The 16,906-nt window shown below is 31.3% G+C and overlaps 1 protein-coding gene and 1 long non-coding RNA gene across 2 annotated transcripts in view; one reads left to right on the forward strand and one right to left on the reverse strand.

The window, feature by feature from the left end:
- Positions 1-2,838: 2,838 nt before the first annotated feature.
- Positions 2,839-10,981, forward strand: LOC148277447 (uncharacterized). Its single transcript, XR_015823472.1, has 4 exons — positions 2,839-3,367; positions 7,216-7,373; positions 9,712-10,007; positions 10,348-10,981. It is a non-coding gene; the product is annotated as an uncharacterized LOC148277447 (long non-coding RNA).
- Positions 10,982-11,593: 612 nt separating this feature from the next.
- Positions 11,594-16,906, reverse strand: part of LOC148277448 (obg-like ATPase 1) — a 44,915-nt gene continuing 39,602 nt past the window's right edge. The window contains exons 9-11 of the mRNA XM_088232876.1: positions 13,763-13,859; positions 13,162-13,309; positions 11,594-12,376 (exon numbers count right to left, since the gene is read on the reverse strand). Of these exons, the coding sequence (XP_088089002.1) occupies positions 12,291-12,376; positions 13,162-13,309; positions 13,763-13,859 (331 nt within the window). The 3' untranslated portion in view covers positions 11,594-12,290. The remainder of the gene's footprint in view (positions 12,377-13,161; positions 13,310-13,762; positions 13,860-16,906) is intronic.

Consider the following 16,906-nt stretch of genomic DNA (forward strand, 5'->3'; position numbering starts at 1 on the left):
AGGAGCAAACCGCAATATTACATGAAAACTATTTTTATACTAATTAAATGACAACCCTGTTACTACTGTAAAATTAAAATATCGGCGGCAAATTTAAAACCAAGTATTTCTTGTGTACCTACCAATATTTTTTTATTGCACAGGCATGGGTCGTTTTTGGTAATGTGATTATAAGCGGTGTCCTATTTGGTAACTTCAAATTAAATAAATAAACAAATTTATCTACTAAATATAGTAGGGGGGTACTGGGTGTAATATAGACAGGTAAAAGTATAGTTGTCACATTATTCTTTATTGAATAACCGTGAATATTTGCAATTTTGAAGTTCTTAAGATATTTATATTAAAATGACTACAGAAATGTCACCAGTTAATATTATCTAGTTGCTGAACTTGTAAAAAATAATATTTACATACACGGTTTTAATATATCTTAAAAGTTAAAAAAATAACCATTGTTACTTAAATCCATTTGACATTTATTACTCAAATAATTTATTTTGGCTCTAAGTTATATGTTTACCAATCTTTTTTATGAATTAAATAAAACATTATACTCGTACTTATCTATATATTTTTTTTCATCTAAAAGAAGTATTTTTCTAATTATTGGGACAATATTACAGGTGCTACTTGGACGCATTTTTGGGCCGGTGGTAGTTTTTTTTTGTTTATTTTATTTATCATATTTACAATTTTAAAACCCAAAAGAATTATACGATCATATTATAAGGTCAAGTCATGTTTTATGTCTCGTCTGGTTAGTGCAGTCAGCATGTAGATTTTAGGTTTAAATTTAAATCCAATGTAATTTTTCAAATACTTGGTAAGTAAAGTCATTGTAGTGTATATTATTTTTGACTGTATTTCGATGTGGTTTATAGGCCCCGTGGTGTAATGGTCAGCGCGTTTGCCTGACATACAAGAGGTCTCGGGTTATGATGATGATTTAATATATGGTATTGTTGTCGTTAACAATACAATGATTCAAATTCTAGTATGTGAGAGTGAGAGGGTAGGTAGCAAATATTAATAGACACATATTTGTGTACTTGTATGTCGGCATTTTTGGTTAATGTTATGCCATCGTCTTTTAAGTTTCCTAATGAAATTTTGTGTACAATTTTTACCGTCTCAATTTTTGTTAAGTATTTTATGTCAAACTAGTGTGTTTTTTCGTACAGTTCAGTTGTACGAGTCAAGTAGGGAAAGCTGCATATTAGTTTAATTATTTTCACTACGATCTTAATATCCTTTTTATTTTTATTACCACTAGACAATAAACAGCATTTTACACTAAATTATACATACAATAGACGCTCTCCTAACCGGCCTTGACGGGACCGACCCAGGGTCGGATAGCGAAAAAGCCGGTTAAAGAGAAAGTAGTGAAAAACACTTTCACGAGGAAGAAAAAAATACATTTTTTTTCAAACACTTGGAAAACGGAATTTTTATTCTGTTTTAGAAACTCACACATTAAAAATTAACATTCCACAAACTATAAAAAATATGTACAGGAAAAAGCCACACATCACTCCAATTTTTTTTTTAAAGTAGGCCTACAATGGAGTAAAAAATTCAGTTTTTTTCTGCTGCTTCTTGTGTTGAATCGACTTTTTGAAAGCGTAGTCACGCCATTTTTTTATGAACATTACATCTACTGCAGTAAAATCATTCTGCCGCTGAATGTACATCGCCGCCACCTGTAGAGCCTCTTTTCCATTGTCGTGGCTAACCGTGTTGTCTTCTTCGTACTCCTCACAGTCGACTTCCTCTTCCTCTAGTGCTTGCATCTTGAAGTTCCTAGAAAGGCATTCTTAGAAGAGGCCGGTTAAAGCGGCGCCGGTTAAGAAAGCGTCTACTGTATTAGATAATATTCCAAAATTGCAATAAATACACAAACATCTCCCTTCTAAAAATCTACATTATAAATTTCATTTTATTTATACTTTCATTTACTTTACACGTGTATTTTTGCTTTTTACAATATAATCATCAAACCTTTATTACCACGCTGTGGTGCACAGGGCACTGGATTGTTAAATCAAATGCAGCCTATCTGGATAATTTGTTACGGGAAGGTAAGGTGATCAGCATTAAGTTTCAGATGAATGAATGTCCGGGGACAATGCAATAATTAAGTGGAAAACCACATTCAAAAACAAGACTTTTTTTAATTGTTTAGAAAAACCTGCTAAGGATTATGTCAACTATTTCGAATCGAACCCGGGACCTCAAGCACGGTAGGCGAACGCGCTAACTACTACACTACGAGACGGACGTTTCTCCACTGGATTTCAATTTTCTGGATTGTTACCTGAGCAGCCAAATAAAGTCAAAATGCCAGCACTCGTCCAGTATTCTGGTTCTTTTTCACCCTCAGAACTGTATCCTTCATCCTCCGGACACAGACATAGACTACAATTTTATACTTTTCAATAATAGCTAGGTACTTCTATACTTATGTAGTGAACATTTTGAGCGTTCATAGACCTCTAGATATAAAATTTATTGCGAAAGTTGGCTTTACATGCTTTTAAAAAGTACAATTAGAAAACACATTGATTACTCGTACAAGAGATATGAGAATTGTTGCACAATGCCATCATCGGATTATGCACAACGACTATCTATTACGCTTAGTTGTTATGTAGGTAGAATCTACCTATATACCTACCAAAAATAACATAATGAAATTATTAGCCTTCATCTCGCGAGATCGAGCGTAGTCTTCATACCTCATACCTGGGATTTGCGTATAATCACTTCTTCACGACCGGTCCACCGAAGCCGGTACCTACTGGGTCGTTCATGGGAGATCGTTCGTTCTGACCTACTGACATTTTGAAAGTTTCAAATATTGTACTTACTTGTGTAGGTATATATTTGTATACGCAAGCCTGCTGTTCAAAAATAATACACGCAGTTCGCAGAAAAACATAGATTTGTTCACATTCCCGATGTGTTTACGAAAATATTGGTCGCGTCCCTATATTTCGACGAAAATGCAAATTTGAAGATAATGCGCCCATTTTGTCGAGGTCACGTGAAAATCATATTGATTCTTTTGTTTTTTTTCACGGTTACTCTTTTGTTTTTTCAAAATGGTTGCGCATTGTTTCCGAACGGTGGTGTCAAATTAGAAAATGTTCTCAGACCTACGTCGACGCCGAATAAGCGAGTTACTAAAAGTTTATCAGAGTTGAGGAAGATGACGGAGCCGGATAGCCATGTGTTGATGTTCAATTTTGTGCCGGGCGCGGGAAGCGAAATGTTTGTTTTGATTCTGCAGTGGCTTCAAGGAAGCAACAATTTCAGACATATCCGTTTACGCAGCGGGAAATCTGGAAAAATCGACGAGCAAGTAAGTATTTTTCAAATAATATTATTTCTGTTTATAAGCTAGTTTGTTTTCTTTCTCTGAAGCTTCGTTGCCTATTCTGCCCTGATATGCCAAAAAGTCTAGCTGAAAAAATCGTTTTGTGTTTTTTTTTGTAATATATATTCGATATCATGGAGAATAGTCATAATTCTATATTCGATAGATTTACTAAACCAACAAGTCATTTCTGCTTCTAGAATATTAAATCATAGAATTAAGAATAGTCCAGAAACCGCATACGCGCATCAAACAAAAGACGACTAAACTCCTCTTAAAAGAGTATTATTCTTAAAAGAGAAGTTTTACGTTTTGACCCATTAGTTTCTTTGTAGACGTCGCTCAGGGGCCCGATCACAACGTTTTTCGTTACCACCCTTCTTCCACGCGAAAACTTTTATAAAACGGTAGCACAAGTGGACATTATTTGACTTCGTACGCAATTCCTGATTCGAATTCAACTATGCCGTGTTGAAGTGTAAAAATACTGCTGGGATCTTAATGAAACAGGATGGGATCACATTTCATATGTGATTAGCAAATGCATGTGTAAGTGGCTAATGCATTACTTAAAAATTGAAAATTAAAAATCTGTCAGATTGTCGAAGAAAACAAAATGGACATTTCGTTAGTGTTGCCAGGGTAGTAATTTTTTTACCCTACTTTGCTTATCTAATGATAGAACTAATGAAAATTTGACTTCGGATTAAACAACTTCGTGGTGGACATTTGACCGACATTATCTTTAAAACATCAAATATTATTTATAAAAATATCAGTTTTATGTCAAATGAAATTAAATTTAAAAAAAAGATTAAATTAATCTTTTTAAATGACGGATTACTTATCTACTCTGTTGTGTCAATCAATGTTTCCGTGTACACAATAAAATTTTAGAGAAATGAAAAAAATGTTTTATTTTTTTTACCTTACCTTGTGATTATATTTTTTCCCATTTGGCAACATTACGCGGCGACTTCACGAATGCGCGCGGTGAAAGTGGGGGGATTTTTGGACACAGTCCAATGTATTCAAATATGATTTTACGCTCCTTTTGGACTATTCTTAATTCTATGTATTAAATATTCCCTCGTGAAAAAAAATGCAATCTGATCAGCAAAGCATAAAACAGTAATCTTATGTAATATTTGCAATTCGTCGGTTACTGCCTTAACAGGGCAGTATTATAAACCGCTTTGAAAGCACAGCATTAGATATTATCATAGGTAATTACATTAAGTACATGCCCACTTATAGAGCGCCTTAACTTAACCTTAATTAACTCAAAGACGCTTTTTTATAGTTCAGATCACCGAAATAATCAAATCTACATATTTGTATGTACCTAGTAAAAGTGGTGTTGTTAATAAAATTCAAGAAATTTTAATCGAAATGTAATTTTTAAATTAGTATAAAAAAAGGTAAACGTGGTTTTGTATGAAAAATTAAATTGTGTCTTTTATAAAAACAAAATCCGTAAAATAAACAATAAGATATGACGTGAAAATGTTACCACTAAAGGTCAAACCCCATTACAGCGTCGCTGCACCAGTGGCGCGGCGAGACAAAATTTTGTATGGATTGCTGTGCACTGTAGCGCAGCTGTAGTACGGTTTGTTTCATCCAAAACAGTGAAAATAATATTTCTTTTTGCGGCACTGCATGTCGCGTCGCGGCGCGACATGCAGTGCCGCTCTAGTGCTGTTTGACCTTTAGTTTATCGATTGTCATTACTCCAGCGGTTTCCAACCTTTATGCTACTGCGCCTCCCCGAAAAAAAAACATTTTTCCGCACCTCCTTATCTTTAATTTTTTTATAGTTAAAATAATATAAATAGATTTTCAATAATAAAATCTATATCACAACAACAAAACTGTAAATTACAATCAACAGCATAATAACAAGGTTATGCTTTAACATATACGTACATGTATATTTATTTTGGAGGATGGTACCTACATAATTTAAAAATTTAATGCGAGGGTTGTTGCTTATTGGCACAGAATTTATCAAATCTTGGGAGCAATGTGTTCGACTACTAACAACCTGGGCCCTGACTACAATGGAAAGTTAACAGAGTTATCTTCAGCTGTCAATAAAGAAAAACCGATATTTGTGTACGAAAATGAGCATATGTGCATAAAAATTTAAAGTATCTTCATCGGTAACCTATAATTGAACACGCTCAGAAGAAAAAAATGTATCTATATTCTGCTTTTCATACACACATTAATTTTACTTTGTAGATAAAATTGAAGATAAATGTTAACTTCCCATTGTAATCGGGGCCCTAGCTCGATATTTAGTTTTCATTTCAGCCAGTGCCAAATAGCTGGTTTCGCATAATTAAATACGACATTACAAATGGCATAAATACTTTTTTTAATGAAAAGAATATACTTTAATTGTAATTTTCTCATTTTGAGCGACAAAAAAAATTGGTTCTAATATTGGCACTCATTTCTAATTTTTTTGATATCTATCGTATTCTTCCAGTAGACTTTATTTCAATTTGAAATAAAATGCATACCCGCACACAGGCCATGTCTTTGTGGAATTTTTTTTTGTGTTAATGTAATAGTTTTTTTTGTATTTGTAACTTATGTATACCTATTGTAAAATGCAAAGAAAAAATTATAATCAATAAATAAAAATTCTTTGCAAAACAAAGATTCATATTCTTCGCTAAGATTCATCCAAAACTGAATTAAGGTTTCATTTTGAAACATTTAGTGAACTATAGCATGATAATTATTACTTTTTATTGGCGCCTCCCAGGATGGAAACCGCTGCATTACTCGTTAGTTGGAAATTTGATAAATCCTTTTTTTTTCTATTATGCTATATGAAAAAAATACATGTATTTAAAATAAATTTAAGAGTCCTAACCAATAAAGAGGATGGTAAAAAATTCTCAAAGTTAAAAAAAATAAAATAATGAACCCCATGCAACCTAGGAGACCATTAAAAGACACGTTACTACAAGGAGTATGGCGGAAAAGGACACAGTCATGTGCTAACTGATATCTGGCAAAAAGTAGATAAAAAAATGAAAGGTCCAATATTGGAATGAAGGTCAGGTGATGATTTAAAATCAATTTTATACGAGGACAAAGGTTACTGTTTACTATAGGTCACGTTTTTGTGTACAGCAAAATAAATCAATATGCTCCGATAAATATTTCAACAGAGATGGAGAACTTTTTAATGAAGAGAATATGGAAGTCTAGGTATGCAGGCTAAATGGGTTATGGGACCTGTCATTGGCTGGATTAAGTGATTATTTTTCACTTTAAGTAAAATTTACAATTCTGCATGCCTTTAACCACCTCCATTCAATTCTTCCATATTATTTTCGGATATTTCCCTTCGTTGTATAACCAATAAATCAAAAGCCCTGCATTTCAGAATAAACTTTTCTGCTATGAATTTTATTGGTCTTATTTTGCTATCGAATCTTTGGTGTTTGTAAAAAAATATAAGTATGGTATTTTTGTATTATTCTTACAGTGACTTGTTAGTACTATAACGCGGAATGTTATATTTTAAAAATTATATTTATTTTTAAGTTGTAATAGTCAGAGCCAGATGAACGACAGGTTCAGTTGGTACAAAGAACAAGACACTTGCTTATAAGGAAGGAGAGAATAAAATGCTCATATTAATTTACAAATATGCATATTCTCGTCCTTTTTTAGCGAGTGACAGGGCGTTAGATCCGGCACTGGTGGTAGTATGGGGTTTTCATCCAATGATGGTGATTTATTTATTATTTTTGTGTATATTTTGTTTATAAAAGTGTATATTTTTTAAATAGAGATTTTCTTTTCAGAAGGCCATATCTGATGAAGTATTCGCAATCCTTAGAGATTTAGGAGTTCCGCTGAGTTTCGACTGCTCGACGTATTTTATCAATTTTACAAAATTTGGAACCAACCCTCCTACATATTTCAATTTAATAAGAAACCCGAGACATAGGATTTCAACAGAGTAAGCGCTATTATTACTTTTTGATTATTTATTTTATGTTTACAATACAGATGACTGCCAATTTACAAAATGCCCCTGGCCATTTTGAAAAAGAAGCAAATTTTATGTGTATATTTTGTAAATGACAGCACGCAGCTCTTTTTGAATCTTTGAAATATTTCATGCCACTGAAAAAACTTGAGATGACTCAAAATATTTGGGAGAAATAATTCTGGATTCTGCACCCAAGGATGGCCTGCGTTGTGTGCACCCTGCTAGCTAAATATTTGTCATTCTAGACAAGAAAAGACAGAAGTAATAGCCACTTTAGCTTTTTAAACATACTAAAGTTAACTTCAACAATTTTATTGTAATAACAATTAATTAATTACTATGATTGTAGTTACAACAGAAATCCACTTAGCATATGGGTAGTGGAATATATAGGTCACGCTAAAAAACAAATGTGGCTATCTCCATTGTAAGTGAAACGGAGTAAATCAGGTTTTTGTCTTTGAGCGATCAATATAACCAGTGAGTTCCAATTTCTTTTAAACTCTTTTCTTAGCAGAAATAAAGAAAAGGCTATGTTTAAACGGAATATTATTATGTAAAATTAGCAGTCATATTAACCAAAAATCTCAAATATTATGGTGGCCTAAGATAGACGCTTTTGTTATTTTTAGTACCAAAATTAGATATAACCATGATTTTGTCAAATTTGTTTCATGAATAAAGCTACTATGTGGTACTAAACAGAACTGATTATTGCTGATCATTGGATAACATATTAATTGTCTTTCCCAGATCAATCGATCTTTTAATCTATGTTTTGATTAGGTATTTATGCTTATATATTATGTTATATATTGTATTATTATATTATGCTTGTTCTATTTTTTTATATTTTGCATAAGAGGGGTTGCAAAATTTTTGTGTACACAGCTGCATTCTGTTTACACATTTTAGGAAACTGATTAAAGCGCTCTAAAATTTTCCTCTTTTTTTTGAAGATATGAAATCCACACATTTTTTTTCCTTTTGTCTGCCATGGGATAGGGTTATTTATGATGAACTTTGTTATTATAGTCTTATAACACAACAGATTATGTCAAAAAATCACAAAATAAATTAGATTAATCACAACAGAATACACTTTATACAGTCTTATGGTGATAGTTATGGTAAAAACCATGTTATGTACCTACCTATTGTTTAAGAATTACGTTGTTGGACCCTTATGTTTAGAACGTTTTGAATAATAGGATCATTTTTTATATCCATGATTAAAACCGATTACATTAAGCAAAGTTGAATCACAATATGTTGATTATTTGTATGTAGATGGTTTTATTTATTTATTTATTAATGGACATTGTCCATTTATACAATTTATAGGGTATGAATATTACAATATAAGAATAGTTAAAAACATTATTTGAAAAAAGAAAAAAGCACCGACAAACATAAGGGATATCAAGACAAGATCTGGTCTATTTATTTAGTGCTCGTTAAAATCGTTGTAAACTTAAACCAAAAAAGTCCAGATCTTGTCTTGAGTTAACAATATGACAAAGACGGGTCATTGGAGAATTAAGGCCATAGTTTGTTTTATGCTGATCGATAGTACAGTACTTCATTGTTTCTCAACCTACAAGTCCGAATATGGAATTTTACTTGCCCAGTAATGATGGCACATCGATTATACTAATTAGTATGCTGAACATAAATATGGAATCAATATTGGTTCTATATTTTTTTTAGACTAGAAATATTTGACATTGACTATATCAGCGTAGGAATATGTAATTATCTCTCTTTAGTCCAAGCATTCACGCTACTTTTTGAAACAAGCGAAGTTGGACTTATTCAATGTGATTTATGTGATTCACATAGAATGACTGACATAATATTGGGACTGACAGATTATGATAACAATGACCGATTGATAACATTATCCGGATTCCACTGTATTTTCAAACAAAGCACAGGGCCAACTATTTCTTTCAGAGTTAATGTAGCAATTATTTCAAAAACAATCAAAACCAAATTATTCTCTTGGCAGATTTTGATTCCAAAAATCCATCATTGTGTATCAATCTAAATCAAAAGCACCGTAAAAACCACATTATGTCTACACTAACCAGACAAGACATAACAAGATTTAACTTCATAATATGTTAATATAACACTAACAGGTTTTTAAAAATTATAAATAAAAAAAAGTACATATTGACGCCATACCCCAATTTATATACTATTGCTAAAAATACAAGCAATTTCAAGGAATAGTGTCGTTGCCAATATCATTAAACAAATGTTTCGATTAAATATAATGTTTTTCACTAATGTTTTACAGAATGTGGAGAAACATATCAAGATCAAATGAAGAGAACATAGATAATAATAAGAATTTAGAATTATCAAATAATATTTTTAAAACCAATTTCACAATACCATACTTTTGCGGATACGATTCAGAATGTAACAAATTGAATAGCGTGTGGGCTTTAAATAAAGCTAAAGAAAATGTTGAGAAGTTTTTCCCAGTCGTGGGACTTTTGGAATACCTCGAAGAAACGCTGTATGTTTTGGAAAAAAAAGTAAGGTACTATTTTCATGGATCGCAAGAAATCTACATGAAAAAATTTAAAGGTAAGAAATATGTAGGTAATTAGATAATAGGTAGATAATTGGAATTATTAATGAGGAACTAGAGTATTTTTTCCGTCTTAAAATAATCATAATTTTTTAATTAACTCTTTTAAGTAGGATTGTAAAACTATTCAAAATGTAAAACTAAATATTAAGATCAATGCTGTATTTAAAAATACTTTGTTGTTTTTATGCACCTCAAGAAGAGAGGTCCAAATACACCACATGGTTTACTTGAATGGACTGTAACTATTGTAGTTCTTACTTAAATTTCATTTGTACATATCGCTTTTTATTAATATTTTATCGAGGGTTTTTCAAAATAAAATTTAATTTCCAGATCAACACGAAAAGTGGAAGAATAGACTCCCAATAAAAATGAATGCAGTAGAAAAGTATTTTGAAAATACGCTGGTGACAGAGTATGAATTCTACCATTGGATTAAAAAGAGACTACTGTCGCAGGTGGATATATACAAAGCAGAAGAAATACAGTCCACCCGCGCAAATGCAAGGGGAGAATATAATTTTCAAATAGAACAACCCTAATTTTACATTATAATACTGTGTGATTTATACTAGCTCAAATTGATGGTCAAAAACACAACCATAAGCAATTCCAGTTAATGAAGCACAACAAAGGTCCTAGGCCTAGGTTGTACCGTATGGTGTTTACTAGTTGTGCCGTATGGTGTTTACTAAGAGCTTCTAGGGCTCATAGTAGGCCGCCAACTTCAGTGCACTCTTCCAAATCAGGTCTGCATCCTGTAGTTCTGGCATCAACTGGCAACGAACAGCTAGCAGTAGACTTTTAGGATGTCCAGAGCCTGTTGCCTTGTAAAGCAAGCAAGCATGGTTGAGGTTCTCAGGAGGCATCCGCAGTATATGGCTAAGCCAACTGTATAAAAGTAAAAAAAATAATATGGAAATTACCTGCACTTATATCAGAAACCTATTACGTATTTTAGAAAAAATATTTATCAAACACATTTGGAATATTAAAAAAAATAGCTAAGTATGTCTTAAACACAAAGATATTTAGATATGTGTTTGTATTATAGAGATTGTAGGAATTATGTTACGTAAATATTATCAGATTTTCCATGTTTAAGAAGTTCATGAAATGATATATCTTTTGTATTACTGTGCTTAAAAGATTTGCAATGAAGCTGTAAAATTAACTTAATTTAAATAATAATTATGCTTATAATATATTTTATTATGTAAGTATATAACTTAATATTATACATATGTTCTTCTTTTTGTCTTGATTCTTTCCTTACGGTTCATAGGGCACAGTACAGAAATTGCGGTGTATCTCGATCATTTGTTACATGAACGTAAAATACACAACCTTAAATTTCAGATGCCAGTGCCAAAGATCAAATTCCAGAGAAACAATGATTTTTTTAGTAAAAACCATGTACTTTTTAAATATGCAATATTATGTATTCCATGTCAACATTATCGCTAGTTGAATGCTGAACAACATCATGTGCGGTTGCCAAATATACTAACCACTTAACCACAAGGCAAACATTTTGAATGAAAAATAAACATGGGTTTTCTTCAATAAAAGAATATTCCACATTTTTAAGATGTTTAATTTACATACATAAATAATTCATCACTGAATATTAAAAAAATGTAGGGTGCCATTAACAATAACTCCTCAATTAATTCTACTCAACTGCAATTTCAAAAGGTTATGTGCCTCAATCAACCAATTTTAAACAAGATAGTAATATACTTTTACTATGAGACACATTTTCAAAAATACCTATGTAGTAATGTAAAAGTTATAATTATTCCACTAAAGCATAAAGCATCAAAGGTAATTTATAAAGTTAAATGGCGAATCTCATGTTTTCAAAATAATTTAATGCAGACTAAAGATAGTTTACAGATAATCCCACAGATGGCAGTGAGATAGAATAAATATTTTTATTATTTATCAAAAGATGGCAGCGCTAATTTTTTTTTCGTAAACCACTAAACTATTGATGTAGTTTTTGTAATCTATTTGAATTTTACGCCTAATAAAAATATGCATATTTTAATTAAGAAAATATATATTTTTATTGTATTGATTTTGCTTCGGCAGAAGAATGTATAAAATTGGATTATAGACGATGAACAATAAACTCATTAGGTATAAAATAGAGTGGGAACTCTTAAATTGAGGTTGATCAAAACGCTGATAGTTTAGGGTACAGCGAACATGTAGAATAGAATCATATTGAAGTAAAGTAAATGCACCATAAGGAGCATTACTTTGTCACGTCATTTCTTCTTGGGATCCTTCAAACCAGCGCCTGCATTGAATTTGAAGAATATAATGTCTCCATCTTCAACAGTGTAGTTACGTCCTGTAAAAATACCAAAATGAAATTAATTATAAAATACACACTAGAGACCCAATCATAAGAGACCAAATAAGGAATGAGGAGATAAGATGCCGTACAAAGGTGACCGATATCGCAGAAAGAGTGGGAAGACAAAAATGGCAGTGGGCGGGTCATGTGGCGAGACAAGAAGTCGATAGGTGGCCCCCAGAATACTAAACTAGAGACCCTACAGAAGTAAAAGGAAAGTAGGGAGACCACAAAAGAGATGGACTGAAGACGTCATCGAACTCGTGGGCCATGGATGAAAACAGAGTGCCCAGGACAGAAGAACATGGAAAAATTTGGAAGAGGCCTATATCCAGCAGTGGAGAGAAACGGGCTGATAAGAATAAGAAGAGACCCAATCACCCCTGTCTTTGTAAAAGTCCATGGTTATATATAAAGAACTTTCTTATCATACAATATTATGTACTTTGAACGGTACTTAACTGTCTTAATATAAAAAAACATTGAAATCAGAATAAAAATGGAAAAATACCACATCACACAGACCTACTTTGAATTTAAAAGGCATAGTAATAAACACGTCCTTTCAATTAGTACCAAATTGAGATTATGCAATTTTATTCCATTTTTTTAAATTATTATTGTCACATACATTTGTTTGTTCTTATTGACACAAACATACAATTTGGCTTTTTGATTTTCAATTCAATCAATTTTAAAATGTGCTTTAGTATTTGTTTATAAGCTTTTAGTATAGTAAAATAACATTGATAGAAGAGCATTGTGAATATAAAATGTACCTTGCTGGCGGTATTTTCCGGCTGCCTTAGCCGCAGCTTCAGTTCCTTCCTCCTTAAAGTCCTTGAAGTGCATAACCTCAGCCATGATGAAGCCTTTCTCAAAGTCCGTGTGGATACGGCCGGCAGCTTGTGGAGCTTTCGTTCCTTTCTGTAATCATACATTGGAAATAAATGTGTTGTGGCACTGTGGAGTGTCACGGACTGGTGTATCAGTTGCCCAAGAATTATGACGTGATTTCTATTTACCAGTTGAAAATGACCCAAAATTTTAATAGTAACGTAAATAATAAAGTAAAAATTTAGAAAACATTGTAGGTAATTTTAATTAGACAGTTATTTCAACAGGGATGGACTAATTATTTGAAAAGGAAATATGAAAGTTGACACATTGTTAACAAAGCTTATTTTTTTTATTTATTTATTTACAATTTAAAAAAACCCGTTAGGGTTATGTCTTATCATCGGGTGGTGCGATCACTATACTACAATTCTCCTAAATCTAGATGAACTTATCAGAGGGTCTTTTGGTCTACTCTTCTAATTTTAACAAATTCAAAATACTTTTGATTAAACAAACTAAATGGGAATGTTTTATAAATACCTGAATGGTCCACGCTTTGACTTCATCAGCTCCAGCGGTGAAGAAATATTCCAGCTGAAGTGCTTTATATCCGTGGACTATTATCTTATCCAAAGCACTGAAAATATCCAAGGATAAATAAATAATATAACAATAACACTTGAACACATTTTTAATTTATTTGGAACGATATTGAAATTATATGTACCGAGCAAATAGCGCCTTTTTAAAAAAATAAAACATCTGAATAAAGATTAATAATCAATCATAAGATGAAGGGAGAAGTCAAAGAAGAAGGTTTTCATTTTTTAATAAAATGCACTCATATCAGTGCATTTAGCAGTCAAAAATAAAAACATGGGAAAATATAAATTATGCACTAGCTTAAATTGCCAAAATAATTAACAATTCGAGCAAAATTACACATATTTAGACATGAAATACTTTAATAGTCTCCCTAGAGAAATTAAGGAAATAAAACAGTAAAATATATTTTTTTTTTAAACAACTTAGTAATATATAAAGGACCATTAAAATATGTCAATACTTTTATATTTTTTATTATATCAATTATTATGATATTATTAATAATTCAGTGCAAGTCCCTCTTCAGAACTTGCCTCTTTTTCGGAGAGGAAGAGCATTAAAATACGTAACACTTAAAATATCAAATATTGAAAATGCAAGTGTGACATAAAAAGTATCTTAATTGTATTATATTATAATAATTGTAAAAGCCCATAGGGCTCATAAATAAATAAAGAAATAAATAATAAATTTACACATTTAAAAAAAATATATATTAACAGATTACATAATTATTATTTCTTATTACATTATGTCTTTCCCCTTAAATACATACCAATAGTAGGCAAATAGCTACGTAAAATAAATCGTTATTTTTCATTATTAAATTTTAATCAAGTTATGAACATATTTTTTCATTTACTTATAAATATGATTAAACTAAATTCAAATGCATAACATAACTGGTGATAAATTAATCCCCAATTTTAATTAAATTTAATTCACATTAAAATGAAAATATGAATAACCACATCTACGTAATAATAATTACATGTCGATACACTGAATTTATTAGTTCAAGTAAAAAAATATCTAAGAATCAAAATTAAAAATAAATTAATGATTATCAAAAATGTATATAAAAAGTATTTACCTACAAAACTTATATTGTCTACGAAAGAATACATTTTTAGAAATATAAATCAGACAAAAATGTTTTCGAGTGCTTAAAATTAATGTATAAATGCAGAAAACAGCTATAATAGATATTGGTGCCATCGGGTGCAGTAAGGTCAATTCTATGTTCTGCTAAAAGCAGCCAGACCGCTTTCATGCAAAAAACCTGTAATGATCACCTTCTGAAAATAGTGTCGATCACAAAAACGACATTTCTCAATTTGCAGAAAACACCCACAGCACTAGAAAAATCTCCCATAGCACTAGAAAAAGTACTTTAAAAATCATTAAAACTGGTCAAATACATAATAAGATTATTTTTTGCAATATAAAAAAAATAATATATTCATTTTTTATCATTTGTAAAAGTAAAAAAAACATTCGAACTGTTGTGTAGATTGGATTATTCACTCTTTTCACAAATGTGCTATTATCTTAGATTGACTTTTCTATAGCTGGCTGTTTTCTGCATAACTACGTTCAAATAACGTTAATAACGGCTTGTAACTGATCTATGCATCGAAATTCTGAACAAAACATTTTATTTTAAAATAAAATTTCTCATTTATCTCGCCGGTAAATAAAATCTGAACGCAGTGTGGCGCGATCCAGTTTAGGATTTTCGATAGATCATTAAGTTATATTATTATAATCTCCATGGCATGCTTATGCGTCGTAATATTAAAAGTATGATATGCTAATGTGCAGTTTTGAGAATGATCGGCGGCGTGAGAACTAAGATGTGGACCTTTGGACGGGTCATTATTAAATTTAAGGTCATAATACCTACACTGAGATTCTTTTGAAGAAACGAAATTGAGGTAAAATTATTTACCTATATCCTAATTCAACCATTATACCAACAGCGGCGAAAACTAAACACCGAGGAAAATATTAATGATTTCAAAACCTAAAACACGGCGGAGCAAATCAGATCAAAATTAGCAAACGCAACGAGAGTATTACATTTAAAGAAAAATGCATAATATTTAAGTTTGGTAAAATAAAACCCGATTCGATTTAATGAGGAAATTCAGCCCTACGGGAAATTGGATACAAAAAATGTTTTCCTGCGCGCGGTAAAAATTTTAGCATTAAATTGTACGGTAAAATTTCTTAAAAATGTACGAAAAAATAATAATAAATATTTAAATAAAAACGCACTACTTTGAATGACGTCACTGGTTCATATGAACCATCCAATGATATGAGGGCTTTTAAGGATATCCGGTTTAGTCATCGTGAACGAACCAATCGGAAGAACTGTCATAGAACAACCTCTGACATCACCCGTGGAGTTATTTCAGAAATACAAAACTTTACAAAATCATAGCGCTGATAATACGATACATAAAAATAAAATAATTTTGGCTTAGTTTAATATTCTATTAACAAATAAAAAAAGTAAAAAAGACACTGAACTTCCTCATTCAGCCTAAGGAAAGTTGGGCACACGCGGGGAACGGAAAACAAATATAATACGTTTTACAAAATATAAGTACCTAAGTTTTGATTAAACAAAAAATATATATGTGTAAAAACGCAGATGTGTTTTACTACGAGACAATACTGCCGTCCTTACGAAGAATACAGTATCAGGCACTTTTGGCGACATCTTGTTAAATAAATATTCGGAATCACAAACAAAATATCTTTATTTTAGCTTTACTCACGTATCAATATTCCGGAAAGAAACCATGAAATGAATAGAAAAGGCTGTACAGATTTCATGTCACTTTTCGTGACTTTGTGCAGTTTCAAATATAAAATAATATTTTATCGTATGAACTACAAGTTCCTCTTCTTATTTTAACAAAAAGTATATTAGAAATAAAAAATACAAGCAAAAATACATATTGTAAGAGCCTAATGTAAATTTCAAAAATTCATAAACGAAATTGACATTTATAATATCATATAAGTTTTCAGTACAGAAATTGAGTCCCTTAAGAAGATAATATG

Source organism: Micrasema longulum, unplaced genomic scaffold, assembly GCF_059751315.1.
Source record: "Micrasema longulum isolate JH-2025_06_02 unplaced genomic scaffold, ASM5975131v1 h1tg001032l, whole genome shotgun sequence".
Lineage (NCBI taxonomy): Eukaryota > Metazoa > Arthropoda > Insecta > Trichoptera > Brachycentridae > Micrasema > Micrasema longulum.